This window comes from Grammomys surdaster, unplaced genomic scaffold (assembly GCF_004785775.1).
Source record: "Grammomys surdaster isolate TR1022 unplaced genomic scaffold, NIH_TR_1.0 126187, whole genome shotgun sequence".
NCBI lineage: Eukaryota > Metazoa > Chordata > Mammalia > Rodentia > Muridae > Grammomys > Grammomys surdaster.
Window position 1 is genome coordinate 8,084,586 of NW_021620993.1, and position 23,649 is coordinate 8,108,234.

The 23,649-nt window shown below is 50.4% G+C and overlaps 2 protein-coding genes across 3 annotated transcripts; one reads left to right on the forward strand and one right to left on the reverse strand.

Moving 5' to 3' along the window:
- Nucleotides 1–1,843: 1,843 nt before the first annotated feature.
- Nucleotides 1,844–7,912, forward strand: Rnf215 (ring finger protein 215). Of its 2 annotated transcripts, XM_028758287.1 has the most exons (9): nucleotides 1,844–2,241; nucleotides 2,483–2,626; nucleotides 3,218–3,289; nucleotides 3,368–3,453; nucleotides 3,878–4,034; nucleotides 6,458–6,577; nucleotides 6,652–6,795; nucleotides 7,016–7,118; nucleotides 7,205–7,912. In XM_028758287.1, exons 1-9 carry the CDS (start codon nucleotides 1,951–1,953, stop codon nucleotides 7,225–7,227), a joined length of 1,140 nt encoding a protein of 379 aa, XP_028614120.1. In that variant the 5' UTR covers nucleotides 1,844–1,950; the 3' UTR covers nucleotides 7,228–7,912. The 2 variants fall into 2 exon arrangements, with proteins under 2 accessions (XP_028614120.1, XP_028614119.1); XM_028758286.1 differs by having other exon boundaries at nucleotides 1,868–2,241; nucleotides 7,016–7,912.
- A 2,470-nt stretch (nucleotides 7,913–10,382) lies between these two features.
- On the reverse strand, nucleotides 10,383–19,633 carry Ccdc157 (coiled-coil domain containing 157). Its single transcript, XM_028758288.1, has 11 exons — nucleotides 19,557–19,633; nucleotides 18,289–18,547; nucleotides 16,533–16,704; nucleotides 15,213–15,858; nucleotides 14,497–14,574; nucleotides 13,966–14,156; nucleotides 13,293–13,469; nucleotides 12,996–13,164; nucleotides 11,205–11,344; nucleotides 10,721–10,809; nucleotides 10,383–10,629 (listed from the first exon to the last, which is right to left on the reverse strand). The coding sequence occupies exons 2-11, from the start codon at nucleotides 18,534–18,536 to the stop codon at nucleotides 10,383–10,385; spliced, it is 2,157 nt and encodes a 718-aa protein (XP_028614121.1). The 5' UTR covers nucleotides 18,537–18,547; nucleotides 19,557–19,633.
- Between the last annotated feature and the right edge of the window lie 4,016 nt (nucleotides 19,634–23,649).

Genomic DNA, 23,649 nt, shown 5'->3' on the forward strand with positions numbered 1-23,649 from the left:
CTTTATTCATTTTTATTTTACTCAGGAATGTTGGCCAGCTCCACAGGCACGTAGTGTACCATATACATGCAGTGGCCTACAAAGGCCACAAGAGGGGGACAGATTCCCCTGGGACTGTAATCTCAAGCAATTGTGAACTTGCAGTCCACGTGGGTGCTGGGAATTAAACACAGATCTTCTGAAAGAGCAGAGTGCTCTAATTGCTGAGCCATCTCTGCAGTTGCTACACACATCATTTAACATTTTTTAAAAACAGGGTCTCACTGTATAACAGTCTGGCCTCAAATTCATGATCTTCCTGCCTCACCCTCCCAAGTGCTGTGATTATAGGCATGTCCATCATGTAGTTTCTCTCATAAAAAAATTAAAATAAAAATAAAAGAAATTCTCATGCACTTGAGATCATCAAAATCTTGTTCTTTATTAAAATGTTAAAATTGTACTTGTCATGTTTGGGTCTTTAATTCACATGAATTGGTTTCCTCTATACACGACGCAGTAGGGGTCCAATTTCACTTCTTTTCCCGGTGGTACCTAACTCTGTAGTGATTTAACCAAGAGCAAGCCATAGCACCTCCTCCCAGGTCCCCAGGTGCAATACCTCCTCTGACAACCAAGTTCATATATGTGCTGGCTGGTTTTATGTTAATTCCCTGTTTGCAGGCTGGTCCAGCTTCTTCTCTACATCTCTGTCTTCTTTAGAAATGTTTTAGTCATTGCATACTGGTAGCTAAACAGGTTTCTATTTTCTGTAGACTTTAATATTTTCTTTAGAAAGTGTGGGGGGGGGTTAAGAACACTGACTGCTCTTCCAGAGGTCCTGAGTTCAATTCCCAGCAACCACATGGTGGCTCACAACCATCTGTAATGGGATCTGAGTCCCTCTACTGGTATGTCTGAAGAGAGTGACAGTGTACTCACATACATAAAATAAATAATTCTTAAAAAAAAAAAAAGAAAGTGGGGGGGGTTGTAGCTCATCTGCTCTTTGCTCTTTAATCAGGGTACAGTTTATAAAAGGCTCAGGTTTCAGACTGAGCCAGCTCCCAGCAACCACAGCTCCCAGCAACCACAGCCCTCTGTGTTGAAGGACAAATTTTAGGACAAAAGTGGAACCTTGATATTCCATTAAGCATTGGAGATCCTGTTAGAAGTGAGATAGTGCAGGTTTAGATCAAGCCCATTTTTTTTTTTAAAGATTTATTTATTTATTATATATGAATACACTGTAGCTGTCTTCGGACACACCAGAAGAGGGCATCAGATCTCATTACAGATGGTTGTGAGCCACCATGTGGTTGCTGGGATTTGAACTCAGGACCTCTGGAAGTGCAGTCAGTGCTCTTAACCACTGAGCCATCTCTCCAGCCCCGATCAAGCCCATTTTACAGACGACGACAGTCCAGCTCTCTGTCCCACTATGGCTGTGCGTGTTTTGTCCGGCCTCATGTGCCCAGCCCTTCTCTCCTTGCTCCTTTAAAACCCTGGTTTCAATCTCCCCATCTGGTTTTTATCTCTGATTCTCTGCTGCCTGCTCTTTGATCCCATGAAGAAACGCTGACTCAGAGGAGGATGGGACATATCCTTGGCCACACCGTAGGTCAATCAGCCCAGACCCCGATACCTCCCTCGTCCCTGCATTTCTCCGATCCTGAGACAACCCGCACCTGTCTCCATTGACCATCTGGTGAGTTCTCAAGGCCTTCTGCTCTAAGGTATTCATCTCACTCAGCTCCTCAAGCCTCCTACATTAGGTTTCTCAGGAGCCACCAGGAGGCGCTCTCGCTACCAAGCACCCAACTCACCCTCCCCCCGGCGCACCGCCCCCTCCGGCTGCGGCCCCGCCCCTCCCGGTGCCGAGCCCCGCCCCGTCCGGCGCGGCCTGCCTCTCTTGGTTCTCTTGATCCCTCGGACCTTAGACTACGGCCTCGCCACATCTCCGGTCCGATCATGGGCTCTGCCGAGCGCCCCGCGCTGAGGTCGCCGTCGTCGCCGCCCCCTCCCCCATCGCCGCCGTCGCCGCTGCTGCTACTGCTGCCCCTGCTGCCTCTGTGGCTGGGCCTGATGGGGCCCGGAGCCGCGGCGGACGGCAGTGAGCCGGAGGCCCGGGCAGGACGGGGCGGAGCCCGTGCAGTGCGGGTGGATGTGAAGCTGCCGCGACAGGACGCCCTGGTTTTGGAGGGCGTCAGGATCGGTCCCGAAGCGGGTCCGGAACCTCTGCTGGGCGGCCGCCTGCTGCTGGTGAGCTCAGCCCTGCCTAAACTTGTCATGACCCTCGGATAGACCTTGCTGTCTTCATCCCGAACCTAGTCCTTGACAGCCCAGAATGCTGCTCCCCAGCATTCTGGGGTTCGCAAACCTGAGATCCACATGCCCCTTCCACACTCATTCCCACACCCTGACCTTTTGTGCTTTGAAGAAGACCCTGGCTGCCTCTGCCATTCTCCTTACTTCCCTCTTTTCGTGGCTCCTTGTTATACAGATGGATGTTGTGGATGCTGAGCAAGAGATACCCGTAGATGGCTGGATTGCAGTGGCTTATGTGGGCAAAGAGCAGGTCGCCCAGTTCCACCAGGAGAATCAAGGCAGTAGCCAGAAGGCATATCCCAAGGCTCTGGTCCAGCAGGTGCAAAGGGAAGGGGAGAAAGAAAATGTTTCAAAACATCTGCTAGAGCCAGGCTAACAGGTGGCCTGTGAGGAGCCTTCTAGAGAAGCCCAGGGCCCGATGGGTCAGCAGACACCAATTTGGAGCATTAGAGCAGTGTGATGGGGAGGTGGAGCGGTTTGCTGAAAAAGTGGTTCTGGTGATAAGAGTCAGGAAGGGTGAAGAGCTGCTTTGCCAAGAGTAGGGCACATGACAAGGATTTTGGATCCTACAGAGCGAAAGGGGTGTAAGTTTCTCACACACATGATAATGTGCAAATCTCTTAAAATCAAGATTATCCCTTATGTAACTATGGTATGGGAAAGTGGGAAGGTTGACATCTCTAAAATGTTGTAATCTATGTTTCATAATTAAATATTGCCTTAGTCTACAACCATCATGTGTTGCCTTTCGCTGTCATTATCTCTTCAGCCTCTAAACCCATCCCTTAGCTGTGGCTTGACATCAGGGAGCTTACAGCTAGTCTATCCAGAGGTCAGGCTCCTGAGAGCTGGGGCCACAGGTAAGGCAGGTGTATGCAGCCTCTCTCTCCCCTTCTGTCTTCCCTTGCAGATGCGCCGAGCCCTCTTCCTGGGAGCCTCTGCCCTGCTTCTCCTCATCCTGAACCACAGTGTGGTCCGAGAGGTAAACCGGCCTGGACTGGGAGGGTGAGCAGGTGAGGGGCAGGGGACCAACCCTGCTGACCCCGCCTGTCTTCTACAGTTGGATATATCCCAGCTTTTGCTGAGGCCAGTGATTGTTCTCCATTACTCCTCCAATGTCACCAAGCTGCTGGAAGCACTTCTGCAGTGAGTCCCGTTTGTTCTAGGTGGTCTGATGCCTGAGAGCTGTGGGTCTCTTGCTTTCCAGCGGGCTCTAGGGGAGGAGGCTATCTCTGGAGAAGACCCTTACCTGTTGGCCCTTAAACTGCCATCTAAGTTTGAAAATGGAGGAGGGGAGGGAAAGGAGAGGCAGGGTCTGGGAAAGGAGCTGCTCTGTGGGCAGAAGGGACTAGCCCAGCATGAGGAAGCTGGATGCCTGTTTGACAGGCTGCTCCTTGGCCTGGCTGGGTAAAAACATGGGCAAACAGTGGTCAGGAAAAGTTTGAGAGCCAAATCAGAAGGCCTGTGGCAAAAATATCCATGGGTATCCACTGCAAAGCCAGGTAGAGGAATATAGGCCTCCCTTCCCAAAGGCCTTCTGTCTGCTCCCCACCCATGATTCTCCTCTCAGGAGGACCCAGGCTACTGCTGAGATCAGCAGTGGAGAGTCCCTTTCAGCCAACATCGAGTGGAAGCTGACATTGTGGACTACCTGTGGTCTCTCCAAGGATGGCTACGGAGGCTGGCAGGACGTGGTGTGCCTGGGAGGTGCTCAGGCCCAGGAACAGGTAGGCACCAGTGGATCCTAGGACAGCCCCGAATACCTTAGGGCTGATTATTTAGTAGGTCATTAGCAGTGCATTGACACTTGGCCTAGGGTAGTGGGCAGTGACAGCGACTGATGCTTCCATGTTCTCTGCTCAATAGCCTGCACAGCTCTGGTACTGGCCCCAGTTTTTCCCATCGGGGATAGAACCCATGGCCATGCACATGCTAAGCAAGTGTTCTGGTAGACCACCTCACCCCCACCATACTGTGTGTGTAGTCTTGTTTTGCTACCTGTGTGGATTACTCTCCAGCTCCCGTACGCACCCTGACTTCCTGCCTCTGGGCCTGGCCAGCGATTGGTATTCATTCCTTTTTTTCTGTCCACACAAGTCCTTGGCCAGCTAGTGGACCTTTTGCCACTCATCCTGCCTTCCTCCTTTGGGGATTTGCTCCTCTGTTCATAGCCCCACTGCCTGCTCAGCATGGCTGGGCTTTGCCAGGCTTTCACACTGCCTAGGAGATCCAAGCCTGTCTGGATGTTGGAGAGAGTGACTTTGTGTCCTCCTGGCTATGGCTGTGTTTTGTGTCTACATCTTCCAGTGCTTGGCTTCCAGGGGTTCAAGGTGTTTAGTCCACAGCATTTCTTGAACCCCAATATGTACAGGTTGAAGGGGAGCAGACATACTGTCTTCTGCTAGTGCACAGATTCCAATAGTTTGTGATGTGGGCCAGTTTCAAGTCAGACAGGTTAAAAATCTCCGCTCCTGAATTTTAGGTGAACCACTTGATGCCGGTGCTTTCATGTTCCTTACATGCTCTCTCTCTCACACTGGGGTGGACTCTACAGACCTCTGGGCAACGGAAGTACTTGGTGACGGACGGGGGACAGGTTACATCTGAGAGAAGAACAGACTGGGAAAGGGCCTCCATGGACTGGGGGTGAGAATGTATAGTTTAGTCCAGGCTGGCAGGGACAGAGGACAAAGCTGAAGAGCTGTGAAGGTACTGCCGGCCAAGATGGGGGTAGCCTATTCAATGTGATATGGCCATGGCAGGTGAGATATCCGAATGATAGCTGGCCAGGCATCTCTAGTAACTGCCCTGGTGAACAATGGACTCCAGGCCCAGCTATCGCCCTGAGCTTGGAATGAGGAAACAGTGCTGCCCTAATGGAGGGACCCTGCCTGTCCTCTGCTTACCTGGGGCTTCCACCCTGGCTGCTCCAGACCACGGGCTTCAGAGAGGCTCTGCCTGCTGGCTGCTCAGATGCTCTACTGATTGGCTTGCCACACTGTAGCACAAGACACTGCACAGTAGCTCCAGCCTGCACTCTGGCTAGGAAGCAGGTAAAAACGGTCATTCTATAGGGCTGACCCACAAGCTGGCAGCAGGCACAAACTCTTCTTCCAGGTCACAGCAAAAAGAATCTGAGCCAACCTTGGGCTCAGAGAGAGCTTCCTGGAATAGATGCCACCACTCCACTGTGATTAGAGAGGAAAGAGGCTGAGTTACAGACGCCTCTAATTACCCCCAGTGCTTTCACCCCAAGCAAGAGCTAGTTTTGCTGCATTCACAGCCTGGTTTTGGATGGTGGCTCTTTTGTCCAATCATTTCAGCCCCTCTCCCCTGCTGTGATGGGAGTTGAACCTTTGTTAGGAAGAACAGTCCCAGGATTTATAGGACCGTTTAGATATCCTACCCTGTATTCTGTGACAGAGCTACTAGGAAAGCTGAGAGCTTTGAAGTGAATTTTTATCCACAGCACATCTAAACTCTATGTGAAATGGCGTGCCTGTACGGGACTGAATCTACAGTATGACTATGTCATACTAAAGGGTCTTGAGGACTACCCAGGACAACAGCAAGGGAGCCCATGGCTTATGGGTATTAGGAGGGGGGAGCAGGGGGAGCACTCACCCTGAGCATCAGGGGATGCTCCTGGAGCAGTAGGTCAAAGGTGTGAAGAAAAGGGACAAGGAACATCAATTGAGGACTTCAAGACGGGAAGTGTGGCAAAGCAAGGGATAAGGGAGACCAGGCATGGCTGACAGATCGCTGGTGCTGTCCGGGGGTGGGGAGTGCTGCGTGCTGCTGGTTGAAGAGAAAGTGGTTATAGCACAGAAGCATTTCCACCAGCTTTTTCTGTGGCTTCCCGTGTGAACATCAGCTTAGATGAAGGTGAGAGGAGGATATAGGGACTGAGAACAGACAAGGACGACATCTATGCTGGGGACAGAGGAGCAGGGTATTAGGGAGACATGTGACTCTCCATGGAGCTGGGACAGACCCAGAGGAGCACAGAGGCCAGTGGGATGGAGACTTCAGAAGAGAAAGCAAGGAGCCTGCACAGACAGAGGCCATCAGGGTTTCTGGGGGGTGGATATTCCTAGGGTGGAGCATATGGAATGTCCTCAGTGCCCCTGACATCTGCCTCCCTCCCCAGAAGCCCCTGCAGCAGCTATGGAATGCCATCTTGCTTGTGGCCATGCTCCTGTGTACAGGCCTTGTGGTTCAGGCCCAGCGGCAGGCATCAAGACAGAACCAGCTGGAGCCTGGAGGCCAGGTGGGAGCCAGACTGGAAGCCCTCATCCCCACAGCCCTTGGGCCTGCAAGACTGTGGCCATCCTCTTCCCACAGGAGGATTTGTTCAAACGCCGTGTGATTCAGAGATTAGCGTCCCTCAAGACTCGGCGCTGCCGGCTGAGCAGGGCAGCACACAGCCTTCCAGAGGCGGGCACAGAGACGTGTGCTGTGTGTCTAGATTACTTCTATAACAAGCAGGTTAGTGCCTGGGCACAACCAGCCACAAGCTAACTTGTGGCGTCCCCAATCCTGCTCCCAAGAGACTCTCAAGTCTCCTTCAACCAGGACCTTCTTCCAGTCCTTATTATGGCTGCCAAAAGCATACCCAGGGATGGCCTAGGAGTTCTCTGGACAGTCCCAGTGAAGGGCACAGGTCTAGCCCCCATCTAGAGCGTGTGCCCCTCTTCCCACCCTGTAGTGGCTCCGGGTACTGCCCTGTAAGCATGAGTTCCACCGAGACTGCGTGGACCCCTGGCTGATGCTACAGCAGACCTGCCCACTGTGCAAGTTCAACGTCCTGGGTGAGCACCAGGGGCCAGGTGGGATCCTGGGCTAGCTCCCTAAGCCCCACCTGATACCTCTCTCCCTGCCCTTCCTTTCCCTACAGGAAACCACTACTCAGATGACTAACTGCCCCAGGGGAGATTCTGTACTTCAGAATGGACCCTTCCCAGCCTACACCACAGGAGAGTGGGATGGACAGACCAGCTAGCCCTGTGGGCAAAGGAAAGGTCCCACCATGCCCATGGCGGGTAGGAGGAACTCACAGCTCCAGGCTGAAGACACAGAGCCAGGACCCAGCAGGCAAGGAGAAATCTAGACTAGAGCCCTTCTCTGCAAACCTGGGGTATTTATGTCTGTCCTCATAGGCAGCTCCCACAACTCTGGGAAAGAAAATATGGCCATTACACCTGTCCCCAGCACTCTGGAGCTTCAGTGTTGAATTTTATGCTATTTATTGGGGGATAGATTGAGGGAAAAGAGGTGTGGCCATGGGACCCACTGGCATGACCCTGTCTTTCGGGCCATGACCTGATCAAATCAAAGGTGTGATGTTAAGGTGAGCCTGCCCACTCCCTGCTGCCTGTCCAGCTGGATTCTTCTAGTCTGGCTGGGATCAGAGGCCTTAGAAGCCATCTAGTGCTGTATTTCTTGGTTGGGCTAAATGTTACTGACCAGGATACTTGAGGCCACAGAATATATGTGGTGCATCTGCCAAGGGCATCATTAAAAAAAAAAAAAACCCACAAAAACAAATGTTTGAGTAGGGAAGTTTTAATAGTAAAATAAACATGGAATATATTTTAACATAAAATATAAATCTGTGTGATGTTTTAAGATGCTAAGGAAAAGGTGAGTATGTGGTGGCATATGCCAATAATTCAGAAACCTGGAGGTGGAGAAAGGAGGATTAAGAGTTCAAGACCAGCTGGGCACAGTAGTGCACCCCTTTAATCCTAGCACTGGTGAGGCAGAGGCAGGCAGATCTCTATGAATTCAAGAACAGCCTAGTCTACATAGCGAGTTCCAGGACAGCCAGGGCTACACAGACCCTGTCTCAAAATAACAAAACCAAACAAAAAGTTCAAGGCTAAACTGGGCTACTACTGGGCAGTCCCTGTAATCCCTTGTTCTGTAGCCTCTGGGAAGGGAAAACAGTTCCTTGATCCTTGGATGCGTAGTGAGTTTGAAGTCAGCCTGGGCTACTCTCAAAAAAAAAAAAAAAAAAAAAAAAAATACCAATCACCTTGGTTTCTTTTGCTGGAAACAGGAAGAGTTCTTACATTCCTCAGGCCTTGCACTCCTGGGCTTCACGACCATGCCTTGCACAATCTTTAGAATATTGACTCTGAGAAGTTTTAGCCCCTGTGAGTGGGTTATGTACTTGCCTAGAATGCACAAGGGCCTGAATTCAGTTCTCAACACTAAACAACAACGACAAGGAGAAGAGCATCTGCCAGCGCATGAGCCTGTGGAAAGCAGGAGGAGGTCAGGGACTGAGGGGACTCCATGCAGGAGATGGACATTCTCTGCTGCACACCCCCCTTCTCTTTTTCTGTTTGAGACTGAGTCTGTATGTGGCCCTGGCTCTTCTGGAGCTTGCTATGTAGACCAGGCTAGCCTCAAACTTAAAGAGATCCTCCTGCCTCTGCCCCCTGAGTGCTAGGATTAAAGGTGTGCTACCATGCTCATCTCTACTGCCTTCTTGAAGATGGGTGGTATGAATGAGAGGCCAGGCAAGAGCAGCGAGGGGTGGGGACCCCGGGCCCACAGCCTAAGCCTAAGCATTAAGCTCTGTCACAGCCAGGAGCTCATAAGAGGACTCTTGCCTGGAGCCATCTAAAGGAGATGTCCTGAGTGATACCTTAATTTTCCTCTCTGAGCAAAGATCCTGGTCTTCTTTGAGACAGACGGACTTCTGGACTTTTTTTTTTATTGTTTCCTATTGTTCTATGCCTATGCCAGTCCATTTGTTGTCTTGATTTAGGTCCTCGCTATATGGCATAGGCTAGCCTCAAACTCTCAGTCCTCCTGCTTCAGTATCTCTAGGGTATGTGCCACCTAGATGAAAAGGGTCACATCTGACTAACTGGCGCAAGTGAGAGCTAATAAGTGAATGTTGACTCAGCAGAGGCCTGGGATATCCGGCATTCACAGGCCTCTCTCAGGGAGCTGTGCCCAAAGCTGGCTCTCCCCTGGTAGAGTAGCTTAGAGTATCCAGTCTTCCCCAGACCCCTTGGGCTGTTAAGAAGCAGAGTTGGGCCAGCAGTAGTGGCACACACCTTTAATCCCAGCACTTGAGGGGCATAGGCAGGTAGATCTCAGTGAATTCAAGGCCAGCCTGGTCTACAGAGTTCTAGGATACCCAGGACTACGCAGAGAAGTGCTGTCTTGAAATACACCCCTTCCAAAAAAAGCAGATTGGGAGAACTGGCCACTGATCCTTCACTGTAATCTTAGCACTCAACCCTACAATAAATAATGCCATCCACACTAAGTGAGTGTGCCCTGAGAAATCCTCAGTAAAAATTTAGAGCCTGTCCATCACAAACAAAGTGGCTCAAGGTAAGCTAGTGGCTTGCTTAGAAAAATGACCACTGTGTGCATGGTATGACTGACAGCATCCTTGCTTGATCTTGTGTCATCCTGTACTGTGTGAGCCCCAAAGTCTAATTCTCATCAAATCATGGCTGGCTAAGGTGTCCAAAGGCCTGGACTTTCCTCCAGTGGTTTGGTGGGGCTCTGACCTCTAGGACTGAAGAGGGATCTCTCAGTAGTTCCTAGAGGAACAACAAGCTCCTTGGTGAGCTGCCTGGTGCCCTTTGGTCCTGTATCAGATGCAGAGCCTGAGTAGAAGGCAAAGGCAACACTGTTGCTGAACCGAGGGCAAGTTCCAAGCCTAGCTCCTGGTTTCAGATGTGTCCTTGCACCCCAAGCCCTACCCTGAGTGCTGCTCAGTGAATCCCGAGTTAGCCCTCAGCCCTTTCTATGGGACACAAAGGCTGTGCTTCACTTGGCTCAGGTGAAGCACACTTGCCTCTCAATGTGGTCCTCCCACACTGCCTGTCAGGATGCAAACAAGAAGCTCCCAACTCAGTGCCAGGGTTCTATTGGCCAGTGACCTGCATGGTGGGATCACAGAAGACCTTACCCAACAAGAAGGGAAGGTCTGTTCCCCCAGCTCAGCCACGCTGAGGCCAAGATCGCTGTGGGCAGATGGCTGGGGCTTTTATTCCATGGGGGGTTGCCAGCCACCTGCCCTCCAGCCCTACCCCTGCTGCAGGTTACGTGTGCCGCTCCTGGGGCTGGTATGGAGAACCAGCCTGACGGTTTGGCGAAAGCTTTCTCCTCAGCCTGGCCAAGGCCCTTATGGGGTTCTGGGTGCAGGTGGCTGAATAGGTTCCATCCCCCAAAGAGGACTTGCTGGGTAAGCTGCCGGGCTGCCGAGAGGGGGATGTTCGGGGCCCACCAGGATGGGTCCTGCCTGTACTGCTTGTCCTGCTGCCAGGAGACTGCCGTCTGCCTGTGGGTCTGAGGAAAGACAGGAAAAACATCCCCTGTGATCAAAGGCACCATACCACTTATGATTTATCTGCCCAGCTTCTAAGAAAGTCTTACTTACCCTGAGAATGTACTCTGGGCCTGGGCTGGGGGTGTTGCTCCCTGGATGCCCTTGTAGGGAGGGGACCAGAGCTGGCCTTGTGGGACCATCTGCAAAGAAGGTAACACAGCACAGAAGGGCCCAGGAATCCCTCCCTACACTACAGTGTCATAAGGTAGATAGGGAGGCAGAATCCCAAGCTAAACCCCCAAGTCCTCTTCACTAAGAGACAGGGCTTGGGAAGCCACTCAAGGGCCATCCTCAGCTGCAAACCCTTGGGCAGGTAATATATACTGACTCTTGAAGTGAACTAATGAGGGGCTGTAGTGGGATTGGGAGCTGGAAGGCTCAGTCTTTCATACTCTCATACTTTCTGATGTATGGAATTAAGTTTTCAAGCGTGGCCTAAAGCCCTGCCATGGGGTAGGCTCTCATGGCACAATCTCAAATCCTGCCTGGTAGGGGCCCTTTCCGAATAAAATACCCAAGCCCTTCAGATGTTCACCTTGAGGCCTCCCTGCTGGGCCACCTCTCGGATTTTGGTCAACATTGACTGCAGCCGTTTATTCTCCTCCTGTAGAACCTGGATACGGATATCATTGGCTTGCACTTGCCTCTCCATGTCATGGGTGACATTGCTAGAGCCTGCAGAGACAGATTTGGAGCCTCGCCTCACTGGATCTGCCTCTTGTATCCAATTAATTGGACAGGGCCTCAGAGGATGGAGGGGGTAGCACCCCAGGCATCCAGCACATCCTCCTTCTCAGGCTCTTCTTCCCACCCTGATGCCAACCTACTGTGACAGTGAGAAGTACATTTTAGAATCTGAGAGCTAAGTGAGTCCTGGATTTGCAGATTTGGATGTTAAATAAAACAGTGGATCTTGGGGCTGAAGAGGTGGTTCAGTGTCTATGAGTCCTGGCTATTCCTCTAAACATCCTAAGTTCAATTCCCAGCAATCATTGTGGCTCACAACCATCTATCATGGGATCTGATATCCTCCACTGATGTGTAGACATATATGCAGACAGAGCACTTATATACATAAAATACATGAATAAATCCTAAAAAAGAATTGAATGGATTTTATTCGAGACCTGTCTTTGGCCTGGCAATGGTACTACGGGGTCTTGGATCACAGGAGGCTGTCATGTATGGTCTTCCTTACGCTATGTATGGTGGATGAATGAAAGCATCCAGCTCAATAAACTCAAGCACGTTGCTGCCCATGCTAGATCTCAGCTTCCTAGTTTATAAAAAGGGTGTTGGGCTGGAGAGATAGCCCAGTGCCTAAGAGCACTTCCAAAGAACCAGGATTTAATTTCCAGTACCCACAGGGCAGCTCACAACTCCAGTACCAGAGGACCTACTCTATCTTCTGGCCTTCAGGGACCAGACACCAACACGGTACATACATACACACATACATATATACATACATACATACCCCCCAAAACATCCATACTGAAAAAATGATTTTAAAATAAATTTTGTAAGACTGGTGGTGAGATGGCTCAGCAGCTGAAGAAAGATGTTTGTCACCAAGCTTAGTTCCTGGACACTTTGGACCCAAATGGCAAAAGGAGAAAACCAACTTCCATGTTTGTCTTCTGACCATACTCCTGCAGTGGCAGGTGAACACACACAACGTAAATGTACAAAAAGGTTTTTAATTTTAAAAGAAGAGGGTCCAGGTCAACCTCATGAGGCAGCTGCGGGCAGCAGCCGGGGCTGGCACTGAGTGCTCAGCAGACTGTTCACTGTGACCAGCTGAGCAACACTGGATCTCCTGACAGCTGTAGGGAGGGATCCATCCAACCCAGGGCCTTAGAACTCTAGAAATGCTGGCAGGAGAACAGAGATCACCTGACAGGATCCTGTGCCAGTATAGATGCCCAGTGCTCCTTACCATGGGGCCCAGGATACTGGACAGTTGGCACTGTATCCTTGAAAATGGTCCCATGGTATATGACAGTAGGAAAGGAAATCTGGGGAGTTGAACAAAGCCTGGCATGTGCGCAGAGCATGTGCTGAAGGAAGACAGGCCTATGCCTGGGTCCACTAGGGTGAGAAGGGCACTCACTTTGCCCTGCATTTCTATATGTTGGCTCCAGAGAGGTGAGCAACAGATGAAATCCTTGTGGCTCATGGTGGCTCTAGAGCCACACAGCTCACCCTCCTGCCTGCATCTCCTCTTGCTGAGGTGAGAACAGTAGCAAACCCCAGTCACATCCAGGCAAGCTCCCTGCCCAAACAGATCCCACCCTACCCTCAGCAATACCCCCCAGGCCCCTACTTTGGATCTGGGCCTCCTCTGGCTGGTGCAGGTCTGGGAAGGCCACCAGCAGTCGCTCCCGCTCCTTCAGCTCTTCCAGCTGCCGTTGCAGCTCAGAGATGGTTAGCTGCAGGTCTGTAGTTACCTGTTCCAGGTCCTGTTTTTCCTGCTGCAGACTTTGTAGCAGTTCCTGGGGCAAAGAAAAGCTCAGAACTGGCTCTAAGCTCCCTTGGGAATACAGAAAAGGCCCAGGGACATCAACAAGTTAGAGACTCCTCAGAGGTGGGGACCGCCTTCCCTCACCCTACCCCACCGCACCTGCTGGGCCTGTAGCTGGCACTGTCCCTGTTCCCTATCACTCTGGAGGCTCTGCAGCTGCTCCTCCAACTCAGACCGCTGGACCTCAGCCTCATCCAGACTTCCCCGAAGCTCTTCCCGCTCCTGGTCCAGACAGTCCAGCTGCTGTAGCAAAGTCCTCTGCTTAGCCTGCAGGGACTAAATAGGGATGGATAGGCAGGGCAGATGTAAGTACCCTGTGGCCAAACTAGCCACCTTGAACTAAAGAGGCTACGGTGTGGTGTCTACAACCCTCTGTGCTATGTTTGGGTGCAGAGACCAGCACACAGATGTTAAAGTGCAGAAGGAAGGCAACAGGTAGATGTATACCCAGTTGGGACAAGACCAGGATAAGACCAGGACCCACTGTTTAGAAGGCAGTAACTTCTTTTCAATCATATAGTTCCCACTCAAACAGGGTTCTTTTCATTAAGTCTCCAGTGTCACATCTGCCTGCATCACAGAAATCCTGGCACCTATTGAATATAAAGCCCCGGCTATGTGGCCTGGGGTAACTTCTTTAACCTTGCCAAGCTCAGTTCTCCATTTACAAAGTGGGAAACAACAGGAATAGCTGCCTCTTCCTATTGTGGCAGGAAGTGAGGATAAGAGGACTGTGGAGTCTGAAGCCCAACGCCCGGACCATAGGCCTCACCTCCTGATGACGGACCATGCTGTCGACGCGGGCCTTCTCCTTGTCCAGCTCTGTGCTGGCCCAGCAGATCTGCTGGCTAGCCCCATCCAACCGCCCTGCCAGCAGCTGTACTTGCTCCTCCAGCTGCTGCACCTGCCTCTCAGCTGCTGCCCTCCGCTCACCTTCCTCCTCCAGCTGCTGGGCCTTTGCCTCTGTAGGATTAAGTGAACAGAAACAAAAGGGAGCCCTGGGTAGGAGTCTCTAAAACACCTCTGATTGGGACTAAGGGGAGGTCACGTCACAGATCTGAAGCCCAGATCACAACACAGGACTCAGGACCCCATGAAGGGGTTCTGGAATACAGAAGGCACTTTCTGCCCACTGATACTGTGACTCCAGTTGGGACCATCCTCAAAGCATAGAAAGTGAGAACCTCCCTCCTCTGGTTCCCACTCTCTTTGCTCTAGAAGCTTGGAATGGAAACAGAGGTACATGTCTGGTTATACAATGAGTTGGAGATGTGGATAGGGGTCACATAAAGAGCCTTCTTACCCATGGCCTGCATGGACTTCTGATGCTGCTTCAGGTCTCCCTCTAGAATGGCCACCTTTGTCTTTAGGTCACACGTTTCTATAGCAGCCAAGAGAGAGCCCTTTCAGAGGATCACTTGGGCCCATGGCCTTTAAGCCCAGTGTAGCCTGTATAGTGAAGGCAACCATCTAGTATGTAGGGGCTGCTTGAGTTGTCAAGGGAGGCCTGGGGTAATCCTAGGGGGCCTTGGGCCCTGACATGCTCCACAGGCTGGTTGCTGCCTTACCTATGGCTTTCTGGACCCAGTGCTCTCCATGGAGATAATGGTGAGACTCAGAAAGGACAGTGACTTCTTGCCCTAAGCCCTCAGCTAGCCACAGTGGGCTCCTTCCTTTTGCCTAAGAGCTTTTGCCAAAGTCAAGAAGCTGCCCTGTTAAGGCAGGGGTCTTCACCTGCAATGAAGTTAGAGTAACACCCCAGCCCTCTCCCCTTCTGAAGGGACAAGTCTAAGGCTGGGGCCCAGGAAGTATTCCCTAAGAGAACAGAGCTCCAGCTGCTCAATGTCACCAGCTGGATGTCTACACCCTTCCTGCTGCCTTCCTGTCCTGGAACGTCTGGCCATTCCCCAGCCTGGGTTTCTTCCATGCAGACTATTGGGACTCAAAGCCTGGTCTCTGAATGGGAGGAGGGATGGTCATCTTAAGGTCATGCCAGTGTCTGGCCTCTGGGGAGTAGACCTGTGAGCAGCTGATGCCTGTCATGCTCGCACTTGGCCAGGGTCCGTTCAGCCTCCTCTGTCTGCCGCTGCCGCTCCCCTTGCTCCTGCTGCAGGGTCTGCTCCAGCTTGCTCACCTCCTTCCTCAGTTCATCCTTCTGCCCCTCAGCCTCTTCCAGCTGGGCCCTGAGGGGCCCAACAAGCTGGGTGAGGGCCCCCACATGTTTATTGAGACGAGTCAGGTCTTTGCTCTGCTCTGCTGCCCAGTGGCCCACGGTGGCAGCTGACAGTGGTTTAAGCCCCAGGCTGTCCTTCACCAACTTCTGGAACTGGCCCAATGATGAAGGCAAGTTTTGGCTCTGACATAGGCTGATAACCACCTTGCCCACTTCCCACAAGCTGCCCTGGACACTGGTGCAAGCATCACAGGGCACCAAGGCTGTCTCGACGGTCTGGGAGTGGACACTCTTAGTTTTCTCAGAGGTCCCACCTGGGCTCCGCAGGGAGACTCTGACAGGGATGCTCTGCAGCCCTTGGCAGATCAAAGGCAAGCCTGGCACTGGGGAGGGAGGCTTGATAAACTTGGCAGTCATACATTCAGGGCTCCTGGCTGGTTCACCCTTAGCCGTGGGCTTGGTGATGGAAATCTCCCCTTGGTTTGCTCTTTTCTGGGGTCAGGAAAAGAAAGGGAAGGCAGGTGAGAGACATAGGCATAGGAGGTAACCACCTCCTGGAGATATTGGTGACAGCCTTGCCCAATGCTTAGATCTGCAGATGTTAAGTAAACTTGCATAAATCACAGAGAACCTTCCCTTTTTCTCTCTGACTCAAACAAGGCCTGGCCTCTTTTCTGCTCTCTCTGCTCCCACCCTAGGCTTTTCCTGGTTCAATATGCAGGGAACTGAATGGGTACTAGTGTCAGTTACAGCTACTGCTGATGGGCTCTTGCCCACTCTCAGGCTACTCTAACCTCTCTGTACTAGGCTCCTCTCCCTCGCAGTGACGTGTGCTTTCTCACAGGCTGACTGTGAGAGATTTGATACCTTGTTATCAAACCCGGCTCATATAAAACCCATAGATGAACACACTGAGGTTCAGAATGGTTAGGCATTTTCTAAAATCTCCTTGCACAAATGGCAAAATCGGAAAACTAGACACGACTTCCAAGGCCTGCTTTCTTAACTGTAAAGCCAGCAGGTCTTGAATGGGAGATTCTAGAGTTTGAATGTTCCATGTGGGCAATGAGGAACCGGCAAAGGATGGGGTACATGAGGTGGTGTGGTAAGAAGCTAGAATTGTAACAGTATGTGAGGGCACCAGAGTTAGGGCTGGGATGACCCACCTGGGGAGCCGCCTGCTGGTAGAGCATGCCCAGCCTAAGCAGGTTGCTCCAGAAACGCCTCACTGTAAGCCCCACAGACATGCATGGCCCTGTAGCCCGGGCAGGAGGCATCATCTGCTCCAAACTGAGGTTTTCCACGTAGCTGGCACAACTCTGAAGCAGCAGCAGGAGCCTGTGGGCAGAATTGCTAGGGTGGGCTGAGGCCAAGGTTGGGACTAATACAGTCTTCATATAACTGGGGGCTTTGAGTCCTCGGGGATTGACCTGGATGTTAAGAACCTAGAGAGAGCCCATGTCAGCCTCATGTTCAACCCAGGAGCAACTTCAGATTCAACCAGGGCCCACTTCCCATAGGGTGCCCTCTGTGACTTCTTGGATGGCAGTGCTTTTTGTCGTGTGGTTCCCTAGTTGAGCAAGGAGCTGAGGAAATGCAGCCTGGGTCGGAAGGTTCTAGGTGAGTAGCTGCCTTACTTTACAGATGACAGAACTAAACTGGACGAGCGTCCCAATGTCCTGGGGCAAGCAGGGCAGGGCAAGGGCATGCGCACATTTTCCTGGTTCCAGTCAGAGGCACCTCCTTCAGGCTTAGCAGTCTTTGTGACAATTGAGAGTTGGGGTGAGGACAGCTAGGTCCCTTTATGCTAACCTCAAAGTTCAAGTTTAGGGTAAGCGTGAATGTTAGAGAACACAGGTGTTGGAAAGTATACATTTTAATGGCCAAGACTTGCTTTACAGGCAGAACTGTGTTTGTAACACACACCTGGAAGGTAAGGGGTTGGGATAGGGGTGGCCTTCCAACCCTGAGGCCTTGAGAGGAGGTACCCACTGCCTCTGGGTCCTACCTCTGGGCCATGTGAACAACACTGGGAACAGTCTGTGTTCTCTGACTGCGGCCTATGGTGGGAGATGCTGTGATAGATGTACCCGTAGCCAGGGGCCCACCATTGATATATCCTGAGCATCTCAAAATGCTACACTGTTGGATAGAGGCCATGGCCTTTCCTCTAGGGTTGCCAGACTGAGCTTAGATTTGGTGGCTCCTGGCAGGAGTTACTTTTATACACAGGGGTCACTTATACACAAAGGAAGCTAGTACTAACTCAGAAGTAGGCAGAGCTCAGCTGGGGAGGGTGGGGGAGGTATGTCAGCAACACCTTTTACAGGAAACGGGTGAGTGATCAGGGCCTTGGTGGGTGAAGGGGAGCTCTGCTAGAGCAAGGCAGGCCTAGAGAGCAATGGCACAATGCCTAGCCCGGGGAGAGGAAGTGTTCTGCACTCATATCCAGCAGCCCTGTGGAGAGTGCAGGCACTGCTTTCCAGAGTGCTTCCAGTGGTCCCCTCCCGCTTTACTAGCATAGACAGGTTTTGAGTTCCAGATGCCTCTGCTGTGGTCCTCACAAGGAAACTCAAGTGATAGCATAGAGATAGTGGGGTGATAGGAAAGTAACTGGCCTCTTTCTAGCAGAGCCAGGGGTGGGGAAGACATCTCTCATTTCTGGCCCTGTGATGCAGGAAGAAGACAGCTTACAAGATGCCAGAGCCTAGGATGAAAATGCTATGCAGTAGTTACAGTGCTTCTGACCCACAGAAACCTGAGGTGAAAGCGGGCAGAGTTTGGTATTGTGGGAAGCAACAGCAGAAGGTAGAGCAGGGATAAGGACAAACAGTTCCTGAGGCAGACAGGATAGGGCGGCACAGCACAGTAAAACTCGAGATTTCGACATCTTTAGATGCCCAGGCTTGGTCCAGGCCTCACCTGTCAATGACCAGCTCCAGCAGCACAGCATGGGATAACTGTGTGAACTCAGGGTCACCTGGCACATGGTCATAGTGCTCCAGAAGGGCCACCATGTCAAGGTCACAGGCCACACGGTCAGGAAACTTCCAGGAGGGGAAGCGCACAGGTCCGGCACGGGAGAACACATCCACAATGGTACCCTGCAGGTCGGTGAGGTCCTTGCGCAGGCTGTCCATACAAGCCTGGCTGCCTAGCAAGTGTGCCATCCCCACAGCTCCTGGGGTTGAGAGAGGGACCATGGCCAGCCAAAGTGGTGTGGCTACTGCCAGGAGAATCTTATAAAACCCCTGTCCTGCCTAGGTGTTCCACATCTACCTCTGAATTTAGGAAGGAATCCAGAGTGACCCACCTTTTAGAACCTGGTTCTGGATGTCTTGGCCAGCCTCTCTTTCATTAACCCAGCCCTATGACTACCCTACCTATAGAGAACCTGCTTGCCCCAGGCCTCCCTTGTTATATGGGAACAAGGAGGAGTCTCCTACCTGTAGAGAAGAGAGGGAGCCCTGAATGAGTGAAGTCCTGAATAAATGTATGCTACTGACATGAGCACAGCAATATCAAGGACTGCAGAGCCTCAGACCCAAAGGGAATTGCAAGCCTTCCCTGAGGTACCGAGTATAAGTGTTGACACTGCATCAGCTAATGTCCACTACCACTTTCTCTTTGCTCCCTGCTGTGTCTCAGTGTAGCTGGCTGGTTATAATCCAAAGACTGCCCCACTTTCAGAGACTGCGCCTACCAAGATTAGCTTAACCTGTCTCCTTGATTCAGCTACCTCACCAAAACTGTGCCTCCTTGTTACCTATAGTAACCCTGCCTCCTTGTTCAGCTGTATGCGGTAACCGTCCCCTTGTTCAACTCTATCTAACAAACACACTATGCATCTGGGATGCTGTGGTTTCTCTCTCCTAACCTCAGCTTTTCTTTGTGTCTGTATTTTCTTCATCCCATCTCTGCTTCCAGTCAGGTCTAAGTCAGGAGCCATGATAGTAGACAGAGCCAAAACATATCACAGCTTCAGCATGACAGGGAGTGCTAGAGTCCATCCCCACCCCTCCTACCACCCCACTCCAGTGAGCACATGCACTGTGCGCTTTGAGCTCATTACTACATGACCTGGTCATCAAGTTTGAGACTAGCCTGGGCTCAAAGGTACTAGGAAACTCAGAGATACCCAGGGTGGTCTGTAGCAGACTCTGGGTTTCCTAGATTTCTTCTGCCCTTACCACTCACAGATGTTTGCCCATGAAGCTGGAGTGGCCGACTCTGTCCAGCTTTTGGACTAGGCTGTGAGGTCTGGAACTCATGCAGGTGCCTGGCTTTCTGACTCCTGGCTTCCTGGTTCAGGGCTGGCCGCAAGTGGCCCTCCCATCCCTGGGAATGGATACAAAGGAGAGTGAATGAGGACTCAGTCAAGAAGGTGTCCTTGACGATTGGGTGGTAACATCTGTACAAAGAAGAGCTGCCCCAGGTTAGAGGAAGGGGATGAGGAAAAGACTGGGGAAGATACCACCTTCAGCCCATCCGGAGTGGGCGAGCGTCAGTGCTGCCCCTTCCCCAAAGCTGCCCCTTTTATATAGAAGGGTGAACGCTGTGAGTCCAGAGAAGCCACTCAGGCAGGAGAAATTTATAGTCTAGCATCTTTCTTCTATCCTTAGGTCATGCTATTTCTAGAGCAGTGGTGTCCAAAAAGCAAAAACAAACAAACAAACAAACAAGCAAAACCTCTAACAATGAATGGCGACTTGGAAACTGAGAAAATAGCAGAAGCACAAGGCTACTTTCCTGTCCCCCTCCCCAGCCCCTGAAAAGGCTATAAAACCAGGAGCTCTGACGGCCTTCCCTTCTTCACTGAAGACCTCATATGGTAAGCATCCTCTGGAAAATCTAAGTGGTAAGGTATATCACAGGAGAAGGAAAAAACAAAACCCTGGAGTCAGTGAGATAGCTCAGCAGGGAAAACACTTGCCACCAAGGTTGACACCCTGAGTCTGACCTGTGGAACTCATCCTACAGTACAAGGAGAGCATCAATTCATAAAAGTTGTCCTCTGACATCCACACACGCATGTGTACATGCACACATGCACACATACTATGTTAGTAAACATATAGTTTTTAAAAAGAATAAAATTGAACAGTCTATTTTGGTTTGTGAATTGCGCACAGGCTTATGGACTGGTGGCTTGGTTACCCATTAGTGAACAATGGGGACATGCTCTTAACTGCTGAGTTCTCTCTCCAGCCAGGCTTTTTTTTTTTTTTTTTTTTAAAGACAATTTGGTGGTGCACATGATAGCCCATGACTTCAAGTCTAGCATTCAGGAGGCAGAAGCTGAAGCAGGTAGATCTTTGCTAGTTCAAGGCCAGCCTGGTTTACAATGTGAGTTTCAAACAGAGAAATCCTGTTTCAAAAGACCAAAAACAAAACTCCAGTCTTCTTAGCTGGCCTGGACCTTGAGGAGGACCACTTTCAAGACTTTCAGGTTCCAAACTTTATGCTCGCATTTCCCAAGTGCTGTAATTAATTATAGGTGTGCACCATCATATCCTACAGATGTTGGGGATTGAACTCAGGATTTTGTGCAAGCTAAGTAAACACTGTACTTATTGATCTAGACCTTCCAGTCCTTTAACCTTTTCTTTAAAATGTATTAAGCCACAAAGTCAAGTGTTTATTTGACCCTCATGGTAACCTCAATTTGTAGCAGAGAGTATTTTTTTTTAAATGTATATATTTTTTGGTGTTTTGAAACAGTGTTTCTCTACATAGTCCTGGCTGTCCTGTAACTCTCACTATTTAGACCAGGCTGGCCTCAAACTCACAGAAATCCACTGTCTCTGCCTGTTAAGTGCTGGGATTCAAGTTTGCCACCACACCTGGTCCTATTTGAAATACTTGAAAACTACTTGGGGCTGGCTGGTGGTTAAAGTACATTGTAAAGGCTTTGTGTTCATCAATAATAAGATTGAATGTCTACTACCTGCTAGGGTCAGGCAGGGAATGGTGACACAAGCCTGCAATCCTGGCACTTAGGAGGGTAAGGCAAGAGGAACAGAAGTTCAAGGGTAGCCTGGGCTATAAGAGTGAAACTGGGGAGGAAGGGAGAGAGATCTTTCAGGAACACTAACAATATCTGAGTTTCCCTACAAGGAATAATACTCACATCTAAACAAACACTTAACATGTATCTCCCATGTGTTGGCTTAGCAACTGCCTCTGGGGAGATAGTGCAGCCCAGGAGATTTTGTCCTCAAGGAATGAAGTGGAGACAATGGGGATAGCAACAATGAAAGCAAACATCCTGGAAAGGCCATGAAGGAAATAAAGCAAGCAAGAAATCCCAATCTGGGAGAAGCATATTCAGGAGGCAAAGCACTTTAAACTCCCGAGCGCCAAAAAATATTGATCTGTTTACTGGGGCCACCTTAGATACCAATTCCCATGAGATTTTGGATCAAAAATATTCAAAGTTAAGTAGAAACTACGGCTCGACAGTAGGGACTTGCTTAATGTATGAAGAAGCCCTGGGTCAATCTTCAGCACCAGAAACATGAGCACACACAGAATATTCAAGGTTAATTTCTATCAATTCCTTTAAAAACAGAGCATATGTGTCAAGTGGAAGAGCTTATGACATGGACTTTCTCTGTAATTTCTAGTGCACCTGTGACCGCACAGGTGCTGACTCTAATGGAACCAACATTATCATGAAAGGGGCAGCAGCTAATAATGTTATTTGATGTTTTCTGATTCCCAAAGAAGAGTAGGAGCCTTTCCTTCTCTCTATTCAACCCTCAAGTCCCCCTCTCTCAAACAACTAATGCCACACCTGAAGCCCGTGCTTCTTTCCCAGTCAGTATGCCCACGAAGTCACCACTAAGAAAAGAGTTTTGAAACTCTAACCCCACCTACATGGCAATTTCCTGTCTCTGACTGTCTTAGGTAGGATTTTACTGCTGCAAACAGACACCATGACCAAGGCAACTCTTATAAGGACAACATTTAATTGGGGCTGGCTTACAGGTTCAGAGGTTCAGCCCATTATCATCAAGGTGGGAGCATGGCAGCATCCAGGCAGACATGGGGCTAGAGGAGCTGAGAGTTCCGCTTCTTTTTCCAAATGCAGCTAGCAAAAGACTGGCTTCCAAGCAGCTAGAAGAAGAGTATGAAAGCCCATGCCCACTGTGGCACACCTAATCTAACAAGGCCACACATACCTCCTAATAGTGCTACTCCCTGGGCAAAGCATATACAAACCATCACATTCCATTCCCTGGCTCCCATAGGCTTGTTCAAACATATGAGTCTATGGGGGCCACACCTAAACAACATAATGCAAAATACATTCAGTCCAACGTCTAAAGTCCCCATACTCTATAGCAGTCTCTCTCAACAATGTTCAAAAAAAAGCCTAAAGTTCAAAGTCTCTTCTAAGATTCAAGCAGTCTCTTAACTGTAATCCTTTATAAAGTCAGAAATACTGGACCAAAGCAAGACAGAAAACCAGCTGGGCAAACTCCAAAGTCCATGTCTCCACATCCAACGTCAAAGTATCCTTCAGATCTTCAGCTCCTTTCATCCTTGTTGACTGCTGTTGGCAGACCTGGCATTCAGCAGCAACAAACTCCATTCTCTTAGGCTGCTCCCACTCCCTGTTAGCAGCTTTCCTCGGCAGGAATCTCACAGTTCTGGCATCTCTCTAACATCTTGGGGTCGCTAAGGCAACTTCAACTTTATAGCTTCTTATTCCAATGTCTAGGATCCACACATGCTCTTCTGGGCTCCTCTAAAGGTCTGGTGTCACTTCTCCATCTTTGCCCTCTGTAGCACTCTAGGCTCTGCTTGACTCCACTCCACTGCTGCTGCTGTTCCTGGTGATCATCCCATGGTACTGGCATCTCCAATACACTGGGGTCTTCAACTGCAACTAGGCTTCACCAATAGCCTCTCACAGGTTCTCCTCATGGTGTCAACCCTCAACTACTTTGACCCCTTCAGTCTTGGGCTATCAATTGTAACGGAGGCTGCAGGTTCACCAATGGCCTTCTATGGCCTCTCATAGTGCCAAGCCTCAGCTGCTCTTCATGATCCCTTTATACCTTCAAAACCAATACTACCTGGGTAATTCTTATACATTGCCAAGTACAGCTACAGCATGAGATACAACGTTGGTTATCTCTAGAATACAGTTTCTTTGTGCTGGACTCAGATCTGCTTGGCTTTGTCTCCTGGAATTAAAGGTGTTAGCACCATGTCCTGTGCTCTGTAAGGAGGGATCCGGAGGAGGTGGTGCTGAACCGAAAATTGGGACTAAAG